The following is a 15,417-nucleotide window of genomic DNA, read 5'->3' as shown; positions in this document are numbered from 1 at the left end:
CCACCAAAAAAAAAAGTAGCATATCATCATCCCATAGAAAATTAAAATTTAATTTATTTTCCTTCCTAAATCTGTTCTTATTTTCTTTCAACAAATATTTTCATAAAATTAAATTTTGTGAATTCTTAACTATGTTAAAGCAATTTTTAATAATCACGCCAATCTTCCTAAGTCTCTGATGGAACGATTTCTATAGATATGTATGTATTTAAAGAATTTCATGAAGCTAAAAGAGAACAGTATACCTCCGTACACGTATATGTACACGTATTTTTTCCTAGGGATTCTGCTGTATTATATTTAAATCAACACGTTATTCGTCACAGTAAAACAAAAAATCTCTTTGTATATATTTTATATTAATGAAATATTTTTTTGCAATGGTTACGATTAGAGATCATTGTTTTGAGCTGCCAAATTCCTATTCCTTTCCTCGGTTTTCAGTTCCAGCCAGAAACCATAAACCACCAACACGAAGTATGTCAATATACCTGAAATAAAATAAATGAAATTATTATATTCGTTTCGGTTTGCTTTTTTTTATTTTCTATACACGTATATAAACTATCGCTTAGGAAATACTAGTTATATTATTCTTATTTTTATTTTTTTATGACATCGTCACTATTGTACTGTTACTGAACGACCATGAGCACATCAGTCATCTTAGATAATAAACTTTAGAACAAATCTAGAATCTTCTAAATCTATTTTAAATAATATCTAATAATAGGACTTTCGCGAGTATTCATTTAAATAAAACTAATATTTTCGGATGTTGGAAACGAATATTCCGTATCGTCTGCCCGTAATTTAAAACATAAAAAACTCGTAATACATCCGAAAATATTAATTATATTCTCTGTTGTTTAATTTTGGAAGTTTTTGTTAGATTCTTTATACCATATTTAGAACAGAATTTGTTGAATTGGCTTTATCTCTTCAACCATTCTATAGTTAAAATGAACCTTTTTGCTGTATCGAGATTTTTTAACAATACTTTTAATATTATAATTTTTTATGTACAATAACTGTCTTATGTTTACATTAAGTAGTTACTTATACTGTAAATCTGAACGATAAGTTATTTTTAATAAGCAAAATTTTTTTTTTCCCAAAAAAAATGCATATTTGGATTTATTCTTGTTAAGATTGAAATATAAGCATATAATTCCTATATAAACTGATATTCACGACTTCACAAGTACTTTGTAGCTTTGGTATTCTAAATAAATATTATCAGCAAATAAATATTACATCAAAAATATCCTCACTATGTCTACAGAGTTCCTATATCCTTATCGTTACTTGGTAATAAAAAATATTCTAAAAATCCACATTAATTTAGTTGAAGTAAAACTCACAGAACACTTACCTATTGCTATTAAACCCAATATAAATGAAAGAACCCAAGCGACAAAATTAACATCTGTACTATAAATACATATTAATATTATAAGCAGAAAGAATGTTTGTGAGAGCCACATAGCTGTTATGACGAACCAGGATAATATTACAGATGCCTTTTTCTGAAAATAAGTTATACAGTGTAACTTATTACTTAAATAAGATAAAAATATTTTACTTTGTATGTGAAATTAAATGGAATATTGTTTCTGATATTTTTTTTAAATTAAAAACTTTGTTTTGGTCGAAGCTATGTCATGTGTAATTAATTGTTTTTGCTGATAAAAATAAGAGTTACGTCAGATCTTCATAAGTCTTAGAATTGAAAAAATTTCTGTTATCTGAAGATATAAACTAAATCGATTTTGTTTGAAATTTTATACTAATATTTTAAGAGTTAATCTTATAGATATCTTATAGATATTTTCATTTCCGGTCATATGGTTACGACTCGTCAATTGTTTTTTTTTTATTATAATAATATCATTTTTATAGATCGAATAAACTGAAAAATATAAAGTAAATCCAATAATAGTCAACCAATATTTACGAAATTTACCTCCTTTACTCCCCAAATCAGCCAAATATGCATGACGAGCATCACTACGGTGTAAATGACGCCAGTGATACTGAAGCTGTACGCATTCCTCCATACAAACCGTGACGAGCAATTGTCATTATTCATCAATATCACTTGGGTGATAAGCGCCAAGATACATACTACGGAGACGCACTGTTAATTAAAAATAGATTATTGTTTAATGATTAATTATATATTAATTAATTAATTTATTAATTATATGAGAAGCTTATTACAGAAAATATCAGAGCGTCATGAAAAGAAATATCTTATCAAGAATATTATATGGAAGAGAACAAAAATATTATTAATGTGTAATCGAAACTTGAGGAATTTTATATATATGTCACAGAGTTCAATGACCTATTATATTTTATTCAGCGAGACATTACTTACTATAAGAACTGTGGCACTGTATATAGCGCCTGTACTTAGTGGATAGCGGCAAAGGAAGGTCTTTGGAGCGATTCTTATTAACATATCTCTAAATAACATACCAATATAATTGAATGTCTCAAATTTTATACAACATTCAACCAACTAGATCTCCTTACTTTTATTGACATTATAAACTATTTATTAAACTTATAAGACAAAACAAACTCATTTAATATGCCTTTGTCTTATTGGTCTTTTTATTCTTAACAGATTTACTCACAAAATTATAAGATTACTAATTTTCATGCGATTATCACAGGATTTGAATTCAACGGTCTGTTGAATAATATTTTTTGATAATTTTTTTGTTAGCACAAAAACCTTTGCATTTCACCAATAAATACGTAGCAATTTTTTAAAATATTTAAAATGATTAATAATAAAATAATATTTACGCTCTTTTAAAATCAATACTAATACCAAAAATCAAATCAAATAAAAAACAACATAGAAAATCATTTAAAAATGTGTAAAAAAAACTTATTTACTGATTTTTTTTCTTATTAAGACTATTCATATATATATATATATACACATATATAATATTAGATAAGTTATTATTATTAAATTTGTATATCTTTTCATCTTTATAGCTGTAACATTTCACAACTAGTCAGAGCCTTAATTTCTAAGTAAATCCGCCGTCAGCGATATAACTCATACTCGCACAGCTTAGCTCCACAAACAATACAAAAAGGGTAAATATAATTGCTGAGTAATTAAATGTGGATTTAAGGAATATTTGTTTTGCAAAGCTCAAATGTTAATGATGTTATTCTATTCTAACAAAATCTACGCTAATTATTCTAATGAATGCTATGTTGGATATTATTTTTCTCCTTGCACAATATTATTATACATTGTTAATGATAACAGTATATAAATGTTTATTTTACCCTCCGACTACATGTTATTGTTGTCTTAAAAAAATTACTTTGAAGTTATTATTTATATGTAATAATGTTAAAGCGCTTCATTATTCATAGATTGCATGTGTGGTGAAGATGCCACGACACGCAAACACATCAAATGTCAAATTATTATTTGAAGGCTGATAGCCTTAAACTTAACTGCTGACATGATTATATGATATGTACATAAATGATAATGACTCTATATATATATGAGATTTAGAGCATACCACGATGAATAAAACTCATAGTTCTCAAATTATCTCGAAATTACGAGTTGCGAATCGAAATATAATTCATCTAAATATTAATAAAAATCGTACAATATCTTAATAAATTTGTATTTCATTGTCACAGTTTAGTCACATTGTGATGATTTATTTGAAGAAAGAATAAGCTTATGTTCAAAGCATCCTACATGACGTGGTATATATTAATAAAATCCAAAAAAAATTTTGACGTTCCGAACTGTTTTTATATCATTAAAATCTATTACAAACAAATGTTTCGGCCTATTAATGAGGTTGATACGCTAGGCGAACCGTACACCTCCAACACTTTCAGATCTGATACCACACGGATGGTGTGGGGTTTACAGATTTTTTTTTAATCATACTGTCCTTTAAAATTTTAGAGATAATGATTAATAATTTCATAAACGAAACGTTTAAAGTACAGTCAAAGTATACATGTGAATATGTTATTGAATTCAGGGATGTTTTTGAACACGATCCAAGTTGGAGAAAAACTGTAGTTGGGTGCTATGTTCTGCTTTTGCTCCAGGATATGCATAAATTCGGGTAAGTCATACATATATATGATAATTATAATGATTGTTCTTCAACTCTTACGAATAAAGAGCATTTCAATACATAAATTTACACTAAGTAAATCAATTCCTCCACATTGCATAACGATTGTACTCTCGTCTGTACGGACTTGGTAGTAAATTAATATTAATATGATAAATTGATACTTTTAATGGATTTAATATATTTTTTTCTAAGCATTATATATCAAGATGAGATGCCGGGAAGGGCAAATGAGTTTAATAACTCTGTAGACATTTATGTTCAACCCATGGAGTTGCGAGAGGAAGACCTGGGTGTTATTTATCCCATACAATGCATATTTATGTGGCGGTAATGTAATTTTTGTTGCATATATCGAAACTTGAATTGTCACTGTGAATTGTTTTCGGCATTCTTTGTGTGTTGCTGTAGAATGTACACCGAAGTACTTTACTGTATTATTGATAAAAAAAATATGTCTATTTATGAAATTAAATCAAATAGCAAGCAAATAAAACAAGCATTACCCGGATTATAACTATGTTATATTATTATTTGATGTGAAAGGTAATTAAGAACCACGATAATTTTAATCTTTTTACTTTAATTAAAAGGAATAAATTCATTTAGCAATATCTTTATAGTCTTAAAAAAAAGAAATATCAAACAAAAAATGACTATGCATTCATTTAAAATTCAAGAAAAGAGTTAGTAAGACCCCCAACCTACAAAAGTTTACAATGCTTTTGTAAGTTTTCCATTTAATATGTTTAGTATATTGTCATGAAAAGAAATAAGCAAGTTAAAGTACATTTGTAAAACTCGCTTTTTGTAACTTTCACAATGAAATCTTACAAACAAAACGAGTCCGTAAATACTATTTTTAGCTTCGTCACATCGCACGTGATGGTGTCAACATCAACCCGTCACGTGCTGAAGCCTCGCAAGATTTTGTTTTATTTAATACAAGCCAGAACCCGTGTATTTCTAAAAGAAATTCACATATTAAAAAATATATATCGTAAAAATTGTTATCGAAATATTCTAGTAAAAATAGAATGAGATAGAGATATTAGATTGCAATTTTGACCACCACAAAAGATTTTTATTTGAATATTTTTCAGGTTTGGTTTTTTACTCCGTCAAAGATACAATGCTTATCTGCGAACCTTCTACAGCGAGCCATTCACAAGTTTAGTATGGGTCTGCTTATTCATCATAGTTTTTATTAGCTCACTTGAATTCTACCTTCTCAGTTATTGGGATTCCATACAATTTGGAGGGGAGAGCAGTTTCGTTCACGAGCTTTTATTTGCATTTTCTGCTTGCTGTCAGCAAAGTAAGTAGCTGGTATGAAAGATTATTTATTGGAATTGCTTGGAATTAAGGAAAGCTCGCTACAAATTTTGAAGCCTTTTTTGAACATGTATGTCTTAATTCAACAATTCAATCCAAAAGTCTCTTATAGCTATGGATTGGGTTACCAAAGTATTGTTAGAGTGTCTTTTTGTTAAAATGAAATAAATTTAAATTAATATTTAATCATATTTTATGTAACCTCACACCATTACCAAAAAAAGGGCTTGAAATTCGTAATATAGAGTTCTCATACTATTTTTCATGCTGTGGCTTCATACACATTATAAAAGTGTAACATTTCGCCAATGCCAAAGCGTTTTTTTTTTTTTGTTGTTGAATACTTACTATTTTAGTACTTCCCATGCGAGGTGTGTCAGTCTCACGTCGCATCGCATATCTGACATTCATAATAGGTGTATACATCGTTCATACCTATTACACATCCAACTTACTGTCACATCTCGTAACTGAAAGGGAAACAACATTAAGTCTAGAATCTCTCGCTAAAAGTGACTACGCCTTTGAAACATATAAGGATCTGAATCTCATCACCGATAAAAAGGTTAGCTATAATTATGTTAATGTGATATTTGTGTAACAATAATGAAATAGACTATGTTTACAACATAAGTATTATTTTGTAAACTTCAAAATACTCGCAATATTTTTTATGATTTTACGCGTTAGAAATATTGGCCAACTAAATCAAAGTAATATCTAATTTACGTTAGATTAAGTGCATATTTCGTGAATTTGTTATAATTAAAATAGTTTATTACAGATATACGAATCGGCCATGGACAAAAATCTCAGTATTGTATGGAGTAAGCTGCAAAACCTTCAAGTTGTGAGCCTGTCAACGGCTCTAACTTCAATGATGAATCTCAGAGCAGCTGTCCTGACTGACTACATCACTTTGTACCCTATCGTAAAGAGAAGTACATCAAAAAATAAAAACAGTCCAATAGAATTACGCAAATACAAACGAATATAATTTTTTTATAATCAACTTATTTAATATTAATATAATTATTTAATTGTTCTTAAATTTATTCATATATAAATTCTCTCCTATAGTTATAAAAATAATTCGTTGAAACATTTGTACAATTTTATCAAATTTCTAATAATTGTACCTAATATCTAACAATAACAGATTTTTTTTTATTTCATACGTCCTTACAAGCTTCACGGATAGTTACAAAAATAAAATAGTCGAAACTTTGTTGACAGGTTACGAAATGGACGATATTTGTAACTTAATTGAAATCGATCTCTACTCAAACGTCAAGAAATATTTGTTTACCTCGAAAAACTTTTCTTACAAGGAACAATTTAAAATCGGGTAAATTCAAATTTGAATTATGTTTTTAGTTCGGTAATTACGTTCGACATATGATTATAAATACGGGATATTTAAAAAAATATATCTCATTGGCTAAAAAATTTAGCCACAAAAAAACTAATCTAAACTTAAAGGTCAAATTTGGAATCTAAATCATTTAAAATTCTGAATTAATGAGCCTAGGTTTGTTTACCTAGGTAACCATTATTCAAAGCAGAACTGTATGCCTTTTGTTTGTGTTGTATGCCTTTTGTTTGTGTTGTATGCCTTTTGGTATATTTTTCTGTTCCCCACTTTCATAAATCACATTTTTCAGGATTCTAAGATTAAAAGAAGCCGGTCTGATCAGGCGTCAAATCTCCCTGGAAAAATACTTACCAGTTAAATGCAAGGCTTCTGTCAACCATTACAGGTCGCAATTTGAACTTACAACAGCACTGCTAATTCTTGTACTAACAGCTTATGTTCTAGCATTCACTATCATGATCTTTGAGAGAATATATTACCAGAGGAATAAAGTGTGGCCTTATTTTAATTAAGCTATGCATATTATAATATATATTAATGATCTGTCTGTTTGTAATTCACAAGAAAAAAATTGTTTCATACAATTCATTGTATTTTTTATTATAATAATAATAAAAAGAAGATCTTTATTTACATGTTTTTCAAAACCTTCATCCAAAATGAAAAATATTTACTTTAAAGAATGCAGTAAAAATAAAGCAAATTCAGGTAAAAGTATAAACTTCATTTACTGCTTTTTATTCACTTAAGAAAAATAATTTAAAATGTTTATATTCAAATAAGGAAAATGCAACAATTAAAAACTACTCGTATTATTAGTACTTTATTCAAGTTAAGTGATGATAGAGTTTCCTCTACACCTTTGATTAATAGTGTTGTCGGTGAAAATTTTGAGAACTAAACACTATCTACTTGTACAGTTTTTATATACGATCTTAAGTTGATTAAACAAAATGTAACTCCAAGGAACTCATAAAATTTAAAGAAGGGGTAAAAAATTAAAATATTTGTAATAGCGTGATTATTAAATATTATTAAATAGTACCCTCTTAATATAACTGATTATTTCATAGAAATAATACAAACAAATACATTTAATATAGCAATGTGGTGTAGTCTAAAAAAACTTCGTGTACTTTTTCTTTTTAAATGTCAAGAACAGCGTGCTTTATCTCAGATATTCTATAATATTGAAAAGACGAGTATACTTCATGACATTGATCGCAGAGATAATATTTGCCCATCATACATCTAAATTATATGTACATGTATATGATTGTATGTTAGGAATAATATTGATAACACTTTTAGTTCAGGTTGAAAAGTTCCACCTACCTTAGTATTTAAAACATATGATGTTGTAAATCGGTGATAAATATATAATTAATTCAACATATTTTTGTGGAAAACTGTATTACGATACATATATATTTGTAATTACAACAATTATATTCACCTTAATCACATATGAGAATCATTCTAAATATTCTAATCGTCTATTAAGCCCCGCTTCTAAATATTTTACTCTACTGTTAATTTTCTAGGCATTGGTGTTAGAAGTACTCTCGTTGCAATCAAATTTGGTGAAATGTAAATGTATAATTTTTTAATGTACTCAAAAATATTTGTTTAATATTTTACAGAAAGGATTGTCGTAATTGTCTATCATAGGTTCGATTAGTGTCTGATTTGAGAGGCTTCTCTCAAAGACAAAAACATCAGAAAACAAAAATAAACGATAAATATTGTATTGTATTCAAAAGTAACAAATCTTGGGAGTCTTCTCGCACTTTTTTATCCTTATGAACTTTTTCCATTTCGTTAGGCCAAGAAACACCGACAATATTTTGTACCTCTTTTGTTGAACTTTTTAAATAGAAACTCAAACCATTGCTACGGTTTTGTTATGAAATTAAATTTTCTTTTACTATCAATGGATTTTCCCAGAATTTATTTCATTATATTCCCTCGGTAAAGCAATGTATACTGTAAAAATGTTCTCCTTTTTGTTCAATCTTGGTGATTTCTGGTTATCTATGAATTTTATTCCAAATATATTGAATATAACATTTTACGATACTTATTGTAAGGAAATACTGAAATACTAAGAAATCTTAATACTTTGAATTCTTAATCAAAAATTAAAAAATGCTAATTACTTGGAAATAAAACGTTTAATTTTCCTATCATTGAGCTTTCGAAGACTTACGTTTATACAATTTACTCGTATAAAAGTTCTATAAGTAAATAAATATATTATTTTATTTGTCTGATGATAATTTGTGTAGATTTCCTATTGCCCATACCTCTCTTTGAATATTTTAACAAGTAATTAAAAATGCTGCCATTAAATGTTAAGCCTTCAGAGAATCATATGTTTACTACTTAACTTATTTGCTTAACTTAACACGAAATATCGACGTCTAATAAACCATTATTAAGTTAATGAAAAGTCTTCTAAATTCGATAACGTTTACTAAAAATAACATAAACATTGAAAAACATCTCAATACTTATCACGTATATAACTTATATATAACATTTTTTCATCACCCGCTTCCAGATGCACCCAAACCAAACGGAGACGAGGATGCAGTTGATAAAAAATACGAACCTGGAGAGCCTGGTTCAGAGTTAAACCCCATATATGCTATCTCATTCTTCGTGCACATACCATTTTTAAATGCAGTCCAATTTTCGCATTTGCGTGCTAAAAAATATCAAAACGAATGTTAAAATCACCTTAACCCTAAAAATAATATTTTTCTAACCAATATTGATGAAACGAAAAGTGTGTAAAGATTCTGTAGAATAAGAAAGTACACAAAACTTAAAATATATATATTGTATTGAAAAATTTCAATACAATTTCTTTTATTTCTAATACTCTGACATATATACTATTCTTCATACTATATACAAAAAAATACTTGATAAAATTGCTGGAAAATGGCATAACAAATGGAAAATGGCAAACAAATAGAGATGAAAATCAATTTTAAAACAGTATATACCTGGGAAGTTGTCCGAATTGTTCATTGATTCGGCATACAATTCCCAAGCTCGGCTATGATCACAAGTAGACAAAAAACAACCGGGCTGGTACATGCCACTATTCGGATAAAAATCCTTGTGTCCTGAAATGCATATGCAAGTCTTGCTTACAATATAACTATCAGCACATATACCATCCGCTATTAAAAATGTAAATAATTAGTATACTAGAAAAAAATATAATTTTGCTCTTATTATCGTTACCTACAGGCAAATTTAACCCCAATAAACCAGCGTTAGTGTGAAGTACGTCAACGTATTCAGCGTCTTGTTTATCCAGTCTACCATCTAAATGCACGTTACTAAAACAAGGACCCGCTGGATCAAGACCTGTTATTCGACGTAGAAGCTTATTAGTATTTTGCTTGACTTTATTTCCCGCAACACCAGCTATATGGGCTCCCAGACTATGTCCAACAAGGGTAATTTTTGATGGATCAACTCCTTCTGCAATAAATCATTATTCAATAACACTTTGATTAGAAATAATCTTAAACACTTTACAGGTAACTCACTTCTAATCAATTCACTTAATAAATCACCAAGTTTGTCACCCAAGAAGCGTGCATAGGTAGAAGTCCGAAAATACTCGTAACTAAAAACATTACTACCATCCATCGCGAAGACGCCTACATACTTTTTCTTTAAAAATTCTGGAGCCACACGGTTCACCATTAGACCGTCGGAACTTTCCATATATCCATGAATAATAATTATGACATTCCTCGTATTTCTCATTATCTTCTTTAAGTTATTGGTGTTATTAAGATTATATTTTACTTTACCGTTTCTGGTTATGTGATCTAAGCTTATATCATCAAATTTTGTTGTATTCTTTTGTAATAACTGTTCATATGTTATTCCGAAATAGCTTTTTAAACCTTCACCTGCAAACATTTTAATAAAGTCAGATTATAATTATAATAATATACCCAGACAAGAAAACATCAGTAAAACGCAAAAAAAGCGGGAAATAATCATTTACATCTTATATGTTTGATGATTTCAAGAGTAAAAACAAAATTATCCGGGCAAGTGTGACCATTTTTGAAGCTATAATATTTACTTTTATTATAACTATAATGTATCAAGATAGACAATATAATTATTCGAAACCTCCCCATTAATCACGAGCATATAAAAATTTGAAGGAGGCCTGTAGTATACAAAAAGCAATTTTTTGAGATTTTCATGTTAAACCCTGCCCGAATCCACATATTTTTATAAACGTTTGATAGAACATCATCGCATTGCCGTTTAGGACACAAAGAAACTTAATTAAATTTTATCTCAGATATGAGGGTAATAAAACAAAAATATACATGCATCTATTGGATCCAGCTTGCACGATTGGCTGCAGAACAGGCAGAGAATCCAATAAAGAACCGACACTAAATCTACCTAGCTGTCTGGAGACACCGCTAGTGTAGACATTTATTGCTGCCGTGAAGTACAACACTTTTATAATACGCACTGAAATTAATTCGAATGATTATTGAATAAATATACACAAAATACATTTTTATAAGATCATTTTATTCTGTTTTAATAAATTTATTTAAATATCAAATAAATAATATAATAGAAATCTTTTTACTTAATTTTTAAACTGGTGAAATAAAATTGTTCTGTATAAAAATTACTTCTATATTACCTTTAAACATAATTGTTAGAGTTAAAATTTGAGAGATTTTAAAGTCTGTATAGTTGTGATCGGACGCTATATAACTATGGTGTAATTATCTACACTAATAAATTAAATTGAATTTGTTTTTAATTTAATATTAACTCCGTTGAATTAAATGCATATGAGAGTTACATTAAGAAAACCATATTATAACAACAAGTTTTTTTTCGTCCCTTTGTTTATAACGGCTACTCCCTGGAACGGCTGGAACACTTTTGACCGAAATTTCATTCGTATATGGCTATTTTTATAAGGATTAACTTAAGGTACATTTTAACCGACTTCTAAAAGGAAGAAGTACTCAAGTAATGTATGTTACACTATAATTGTATTAAATAAATATTTATTTACATTTAGTTTTTAAATTAAGTTATTACCATTTCAATTGAATGTCGATTTTTCTATATTTTTTTTATCTAAAGTTTATTATGCTGAATTGGTTTCATTCTCGTCAAGGATAAGATTAAAGGATCTTAAAGAAATCGAATTAAACCGCAACAATGATCACACATATCTTAAAGGGGGGTTTATATTATATATTATTATATATAGACAAAGCCGCAGGCAACATTTAGTAATTAATGGGAAGGAATGAAAGCAACATTTTTCTACAACACATCTTACAATACTAATTCTCAAAAATTACAAAAGTAACACTTATGTTTCGAGGGAATTACCAAATACAAGGTGAATTAATTGAAAACTTTTCTCCTACTTTGCAAGAAATAATTAAAATCTTTGTCATGTATTATCTGACTTCAACTGTATTTTTATATTTACTCAAAGTCTATGAATAGTTCAAATTTTATTTTTCACTCTGTTTATTCAATAAAAAGAAGAATCAGTGCTATTAAAACTAATAAAACATATTTAAATAAAAAAAAACTTACAACAAAAATGTAATATAATATTGATGAATAAATCGAGTAATACATACATTTTTTACGTAAAATTACTACAGTAACTTGAAATCTAAATAAACTTTGTTTTAAATAAAATAAATTATAAAAAAAACAAGAATACTTTTTAAACAAAATGTTGTGTCACTTAAATGATATATGAAACCAGTTTTTCATGATTGTATTAATACATATTATTAAATACCAACTTACGTGTCATTTCTCTGGTTAGTAGATATACATTTATGTAACTATACAAAATCACTAACCGTCACAAAGCTATGACGAAGCAAATGAGAGTACTAATTATATGAACATGAGCACAAAACGTTTTTTTCAAATATGAAATAAATACAAAGTTTTCTCAAAAAAAATCTTTAACCATCCCATAAAGTATAAATGATATTGCTTGTTAGTTAACGTGTGTAAATTTTTAATAGTCATAATGTCATTATAAATTATTTATAACTAATATTATGGATGTTAAAGTTACATATAACATTGTGATTACGTGAATAAAAAAAATTTAATCTCATAGTCTAAGGTCGATTGATGTATACGTAAATAATATTCACTAAAGCTGAGCATATCAGATGTCTCAGAACATGTCCTTACGAAGGATCTTTGAGTTAAGTTTTAATAAATAGGGCAGATTACGGACAGTATTGGTATTTAAAATAATACTTTAAATTAATACAATTTCATAATTCTGTGAACTTTTTTTAACGTAAACAAAAAAGGTTACCTTTTTAAAGTTACGGTTCTTTACAAGTTTCTTTATTCAAACAAAAACCTGACATGAATAGAAATATAAAGATTAATAAATGTGCATAAGGATTGACTAAAAGATGTAACAAAACTTAATTACAACGATACTAACACAAACATTTTGTTTTTTAACATTTTTGGGATATTATCTTAAATAAATTGTAATAAAAATACATTAACATTATTTTATTTCTAAATAACATGACGTTCATACTTTAGAATACCCATTTGTAAAGGCTATATTTAGTTCCACTAGCACTCGTTTTCTATGATTTAACTACAATACGCTTTTTATAATAGCATGGTGATGCAAAATACATACCACCTTTGTGCTACCAATTGTGTAATCTATAATATCAGCCAATAGGTAATTGTTGTAGAGTGTTGTACTGACTTAATTGTTACTTGTGTAATTCAAATACAGACTTAATGAATATTAAAAAATATAGACAAGCGCATATCTGTCTGTCAAGGCTTACTCAATCTATTTGAATAGCTCTGTTAAAGGCTGTGCACAGCGATTACACACCTAATTATGGTTGTGATAAACACTGCAATCATAGCGAGTTAAAAGCAATTTCCGTCATCACGAAATCATTTTGATTTGGTCATTATCAAATTATCCATAAATTGTGACAATCACAAACATCGGCTATCCTTGCACCGAAGTCATTACAACTTTTATTGTAACGATCTGCTTCCCGCTGCTTCATTCGCTTGGAAATTATAACGAAATATATTTCCAATCCATTTATTTTTAATATATAAAAGCTATAGTTTAATGTCATAATTAAAAATGAAAAAATGGCGTGAAATGATTTTTGTATGAAATAAAATTCACTTTTAGTCTGACATGTTGAATGTTATTGTGTAAGAGAACATACATTTTACATACATTTTAATGTCTTACAAGTCAATTTTTTTTAATTAATCATCATACTACTACAAGGAAATAAACACAATAATGTGTATTTTAAATCATTAAAGTATTAGACCATGGGTCTAAAATGAAAATAAAAAACAAATACATATACATACCAGACACGAAGACAACAATGGGAAATCAGAAAAATTTTTAGATACATTAAAACTAAAACTAGCATTAAAGGTACGCAGACTAAAAAGATACAAAAAAGCACAAGAACGCAAGGATCAAAACACACTTTTTGCCAAAAATGAAATACTGTTTTATGGAAAAATACGCAAACCACAAAAGGACACACCTACAACAAATAAAATACAACTACCCACACCACCAAATTTGGGAGAATTTTGTTGAGGAACCTCTGAAGAAGAAATAAAATACAGCGTTAGCGGAAATTGGATAGTAGAAGAAACTAACAAATTAAGTACAATAGAGAATATGGAATTTGAAGACATTACACAAACAGACATAACTAACATTACTGCTAAATTACACAATGGGAAATCACCGGCTAAAGACAAAATACATAATTACTGGTTTAGAAAACTAACAATCTTACACAAACACTTGGCAAAGAATTTCACACAAATCAATGTTGGGAATCAATAGATACTTGATTTCATCGTCACAGGAATAACCTACATGCTTCCAAAAACTACACACTCAACACAACCTTCATAATACAGACCTATCACATGCCTACAAGATTCTCACATCGGCAATAGCCCAAAAAATCAACACACATAAAACACAACAAAATTATAGCAAAGGAGCAGAAAGGATGTAGACGTGACCACATGGTCTGTAAAGAACAAGTCATCGTTGATTCCATTATAGACAAACTTGCAACATAAAAATTTGAAACCTATGTACATTGTATCCTGCAGGGCCTATAAAAAGCTTTCGACAATATTCTACATTCCAAGCTGTTAGAAATACTAGACATATATAAATTACATTCAAAAGTACGTAAAATTATTTTTACGTAAAATTATGCCTAGATTAAAAACCATTCTTCAAATAAATAACTCTACAAACACCATAAATACACGCCAAAGATTTATAAAAAAAGGTATTTATCAGGCAGACTCTTTGAGCCCAACGTGGTCCTGTCTTGCTCTGAATCCGCTGTTTCAAAAACTTCAGTATTGTCGGACTGGATATTGCCTTCACACACAATAAAGATAAAACCACTTTCAAGCATTTGTATCAAAAACATTCATTAT

The 15,417-nt window shown here is 28.3% G+C and overlaps 3 protein-coding genes across 4 annotated transcripts; 1 reads left to right on the top strand and 2 right to left on the bottom strand.

Moving 5' to 3' along the window:
• Positions 1 to 338: 338 nt before the first annotated feature.
• LOC116770778 (uncharacterized) lies at positions 339 to 2,532 on the bottom strand. The gene is made up of 4 exons (XM_032662385.2): positions 2,384 to 2,532; positions 1,967 to 2,140; positions 1,376 to 1,529; positions 339 to 491 (listed from the first exon to the last, which is right to left on the bottom strand). Exons 1-4 carry the CDS (start codon positions 2,480 to 2,482, stop codon positions 391 to 393), a joined length of 528 nt encoding a protein of 175 aa, XP_032518276.1. The 5' UTR covers positions 2,483 to 2,532; the 3' UTR covers positions 339 to 390.
• A 1,487-nt stretch (positions 2,533 to 4,019) lies between these two features.
• Positions 4,020 to 7,414, top strand: LOC116770911 (uncharacterized). The gene is made up of 7 exons (XM_061521004.1): positions 4,020 to 4,136; positions 4,344 to 4,478; positions 5,252 to 5,466; positions 5,840 to 6,048; positions 6,268 to 6,424; positions 6,720 to 6,831; positions 7,148 to 7,414. The coding sequence occupies exons 1-7, from the start codon at positions 4,123 to 4,125 to the stop codon at positions 7,368 to 7,370; spliced, it is 1,065 nt and encodes a 354-aa protein (XP_061376988.1). The 5' UTR covers positions 4,020 to 4,122; the 3' UTR covers positions 7,371 to 7,414.
• Positions 7,415 to 8,581: 1,167 nt separating this feature from the next.
• On the bottom strand, positions 8,582 to 12,811 carry LOC116770989 (pancreatic lipase-related protein 3-like). 2 transcript variants are annotated; one of them, XM_032662667.2, is made up of 6 exons: positions 12,712 to 12,811; positions 11,239 to 11,385; positions 10,428 to 10,799; positions 10,117 to 10,359; positions 9,873 to 9,995; positions 8,582 to 9,568 (listed from the first exon to the last, which is right to left on the bottom strand). In XM_032662667.2, the coding sequence occupies exons 1-6, from the start codon at positions 12,716 to 12,718 to the stop codon at positions 9,408 to 9,410; spliced, it is 1,053 nt and encodes a 350-aa protein (XP_032518558.2). In that variant the 5' UTR covers positions 12,719 to 12,811; the 3' UTR covers positions 8,582 to 9,407. The 2 variants fall into 2 exon arrangements, with proteins under 2 accessions (XP_032518558.2, XP_032518560.2); XM_032662669.2 differs by having other exon boundaries at positions 9,428 to 9,568; positions 10,121 to 10,359.
• Between the last annotated feature and the right edge of the window lie 2,606 nt (positions 12,812 to 15,417).

The sequence above is a fragment of the Danaus plexippus genome, chromosome 7 (assembly GCF_018135715.1).
Source record: "Danaus plexippus chromosome 7, MEX_DaPlex, whole genome shotgun sequence".
Taxonomy (NCBI): domain Eukaryota; kingdom Metazoa; phylum Arthropoda; class Insecta; order Lepidoptera; family Nymphalidae; genus Danaus; species Danaus plexippus.
This window is presented reverse-complemented; position numbering and strand designations above follow the sequence as displayed.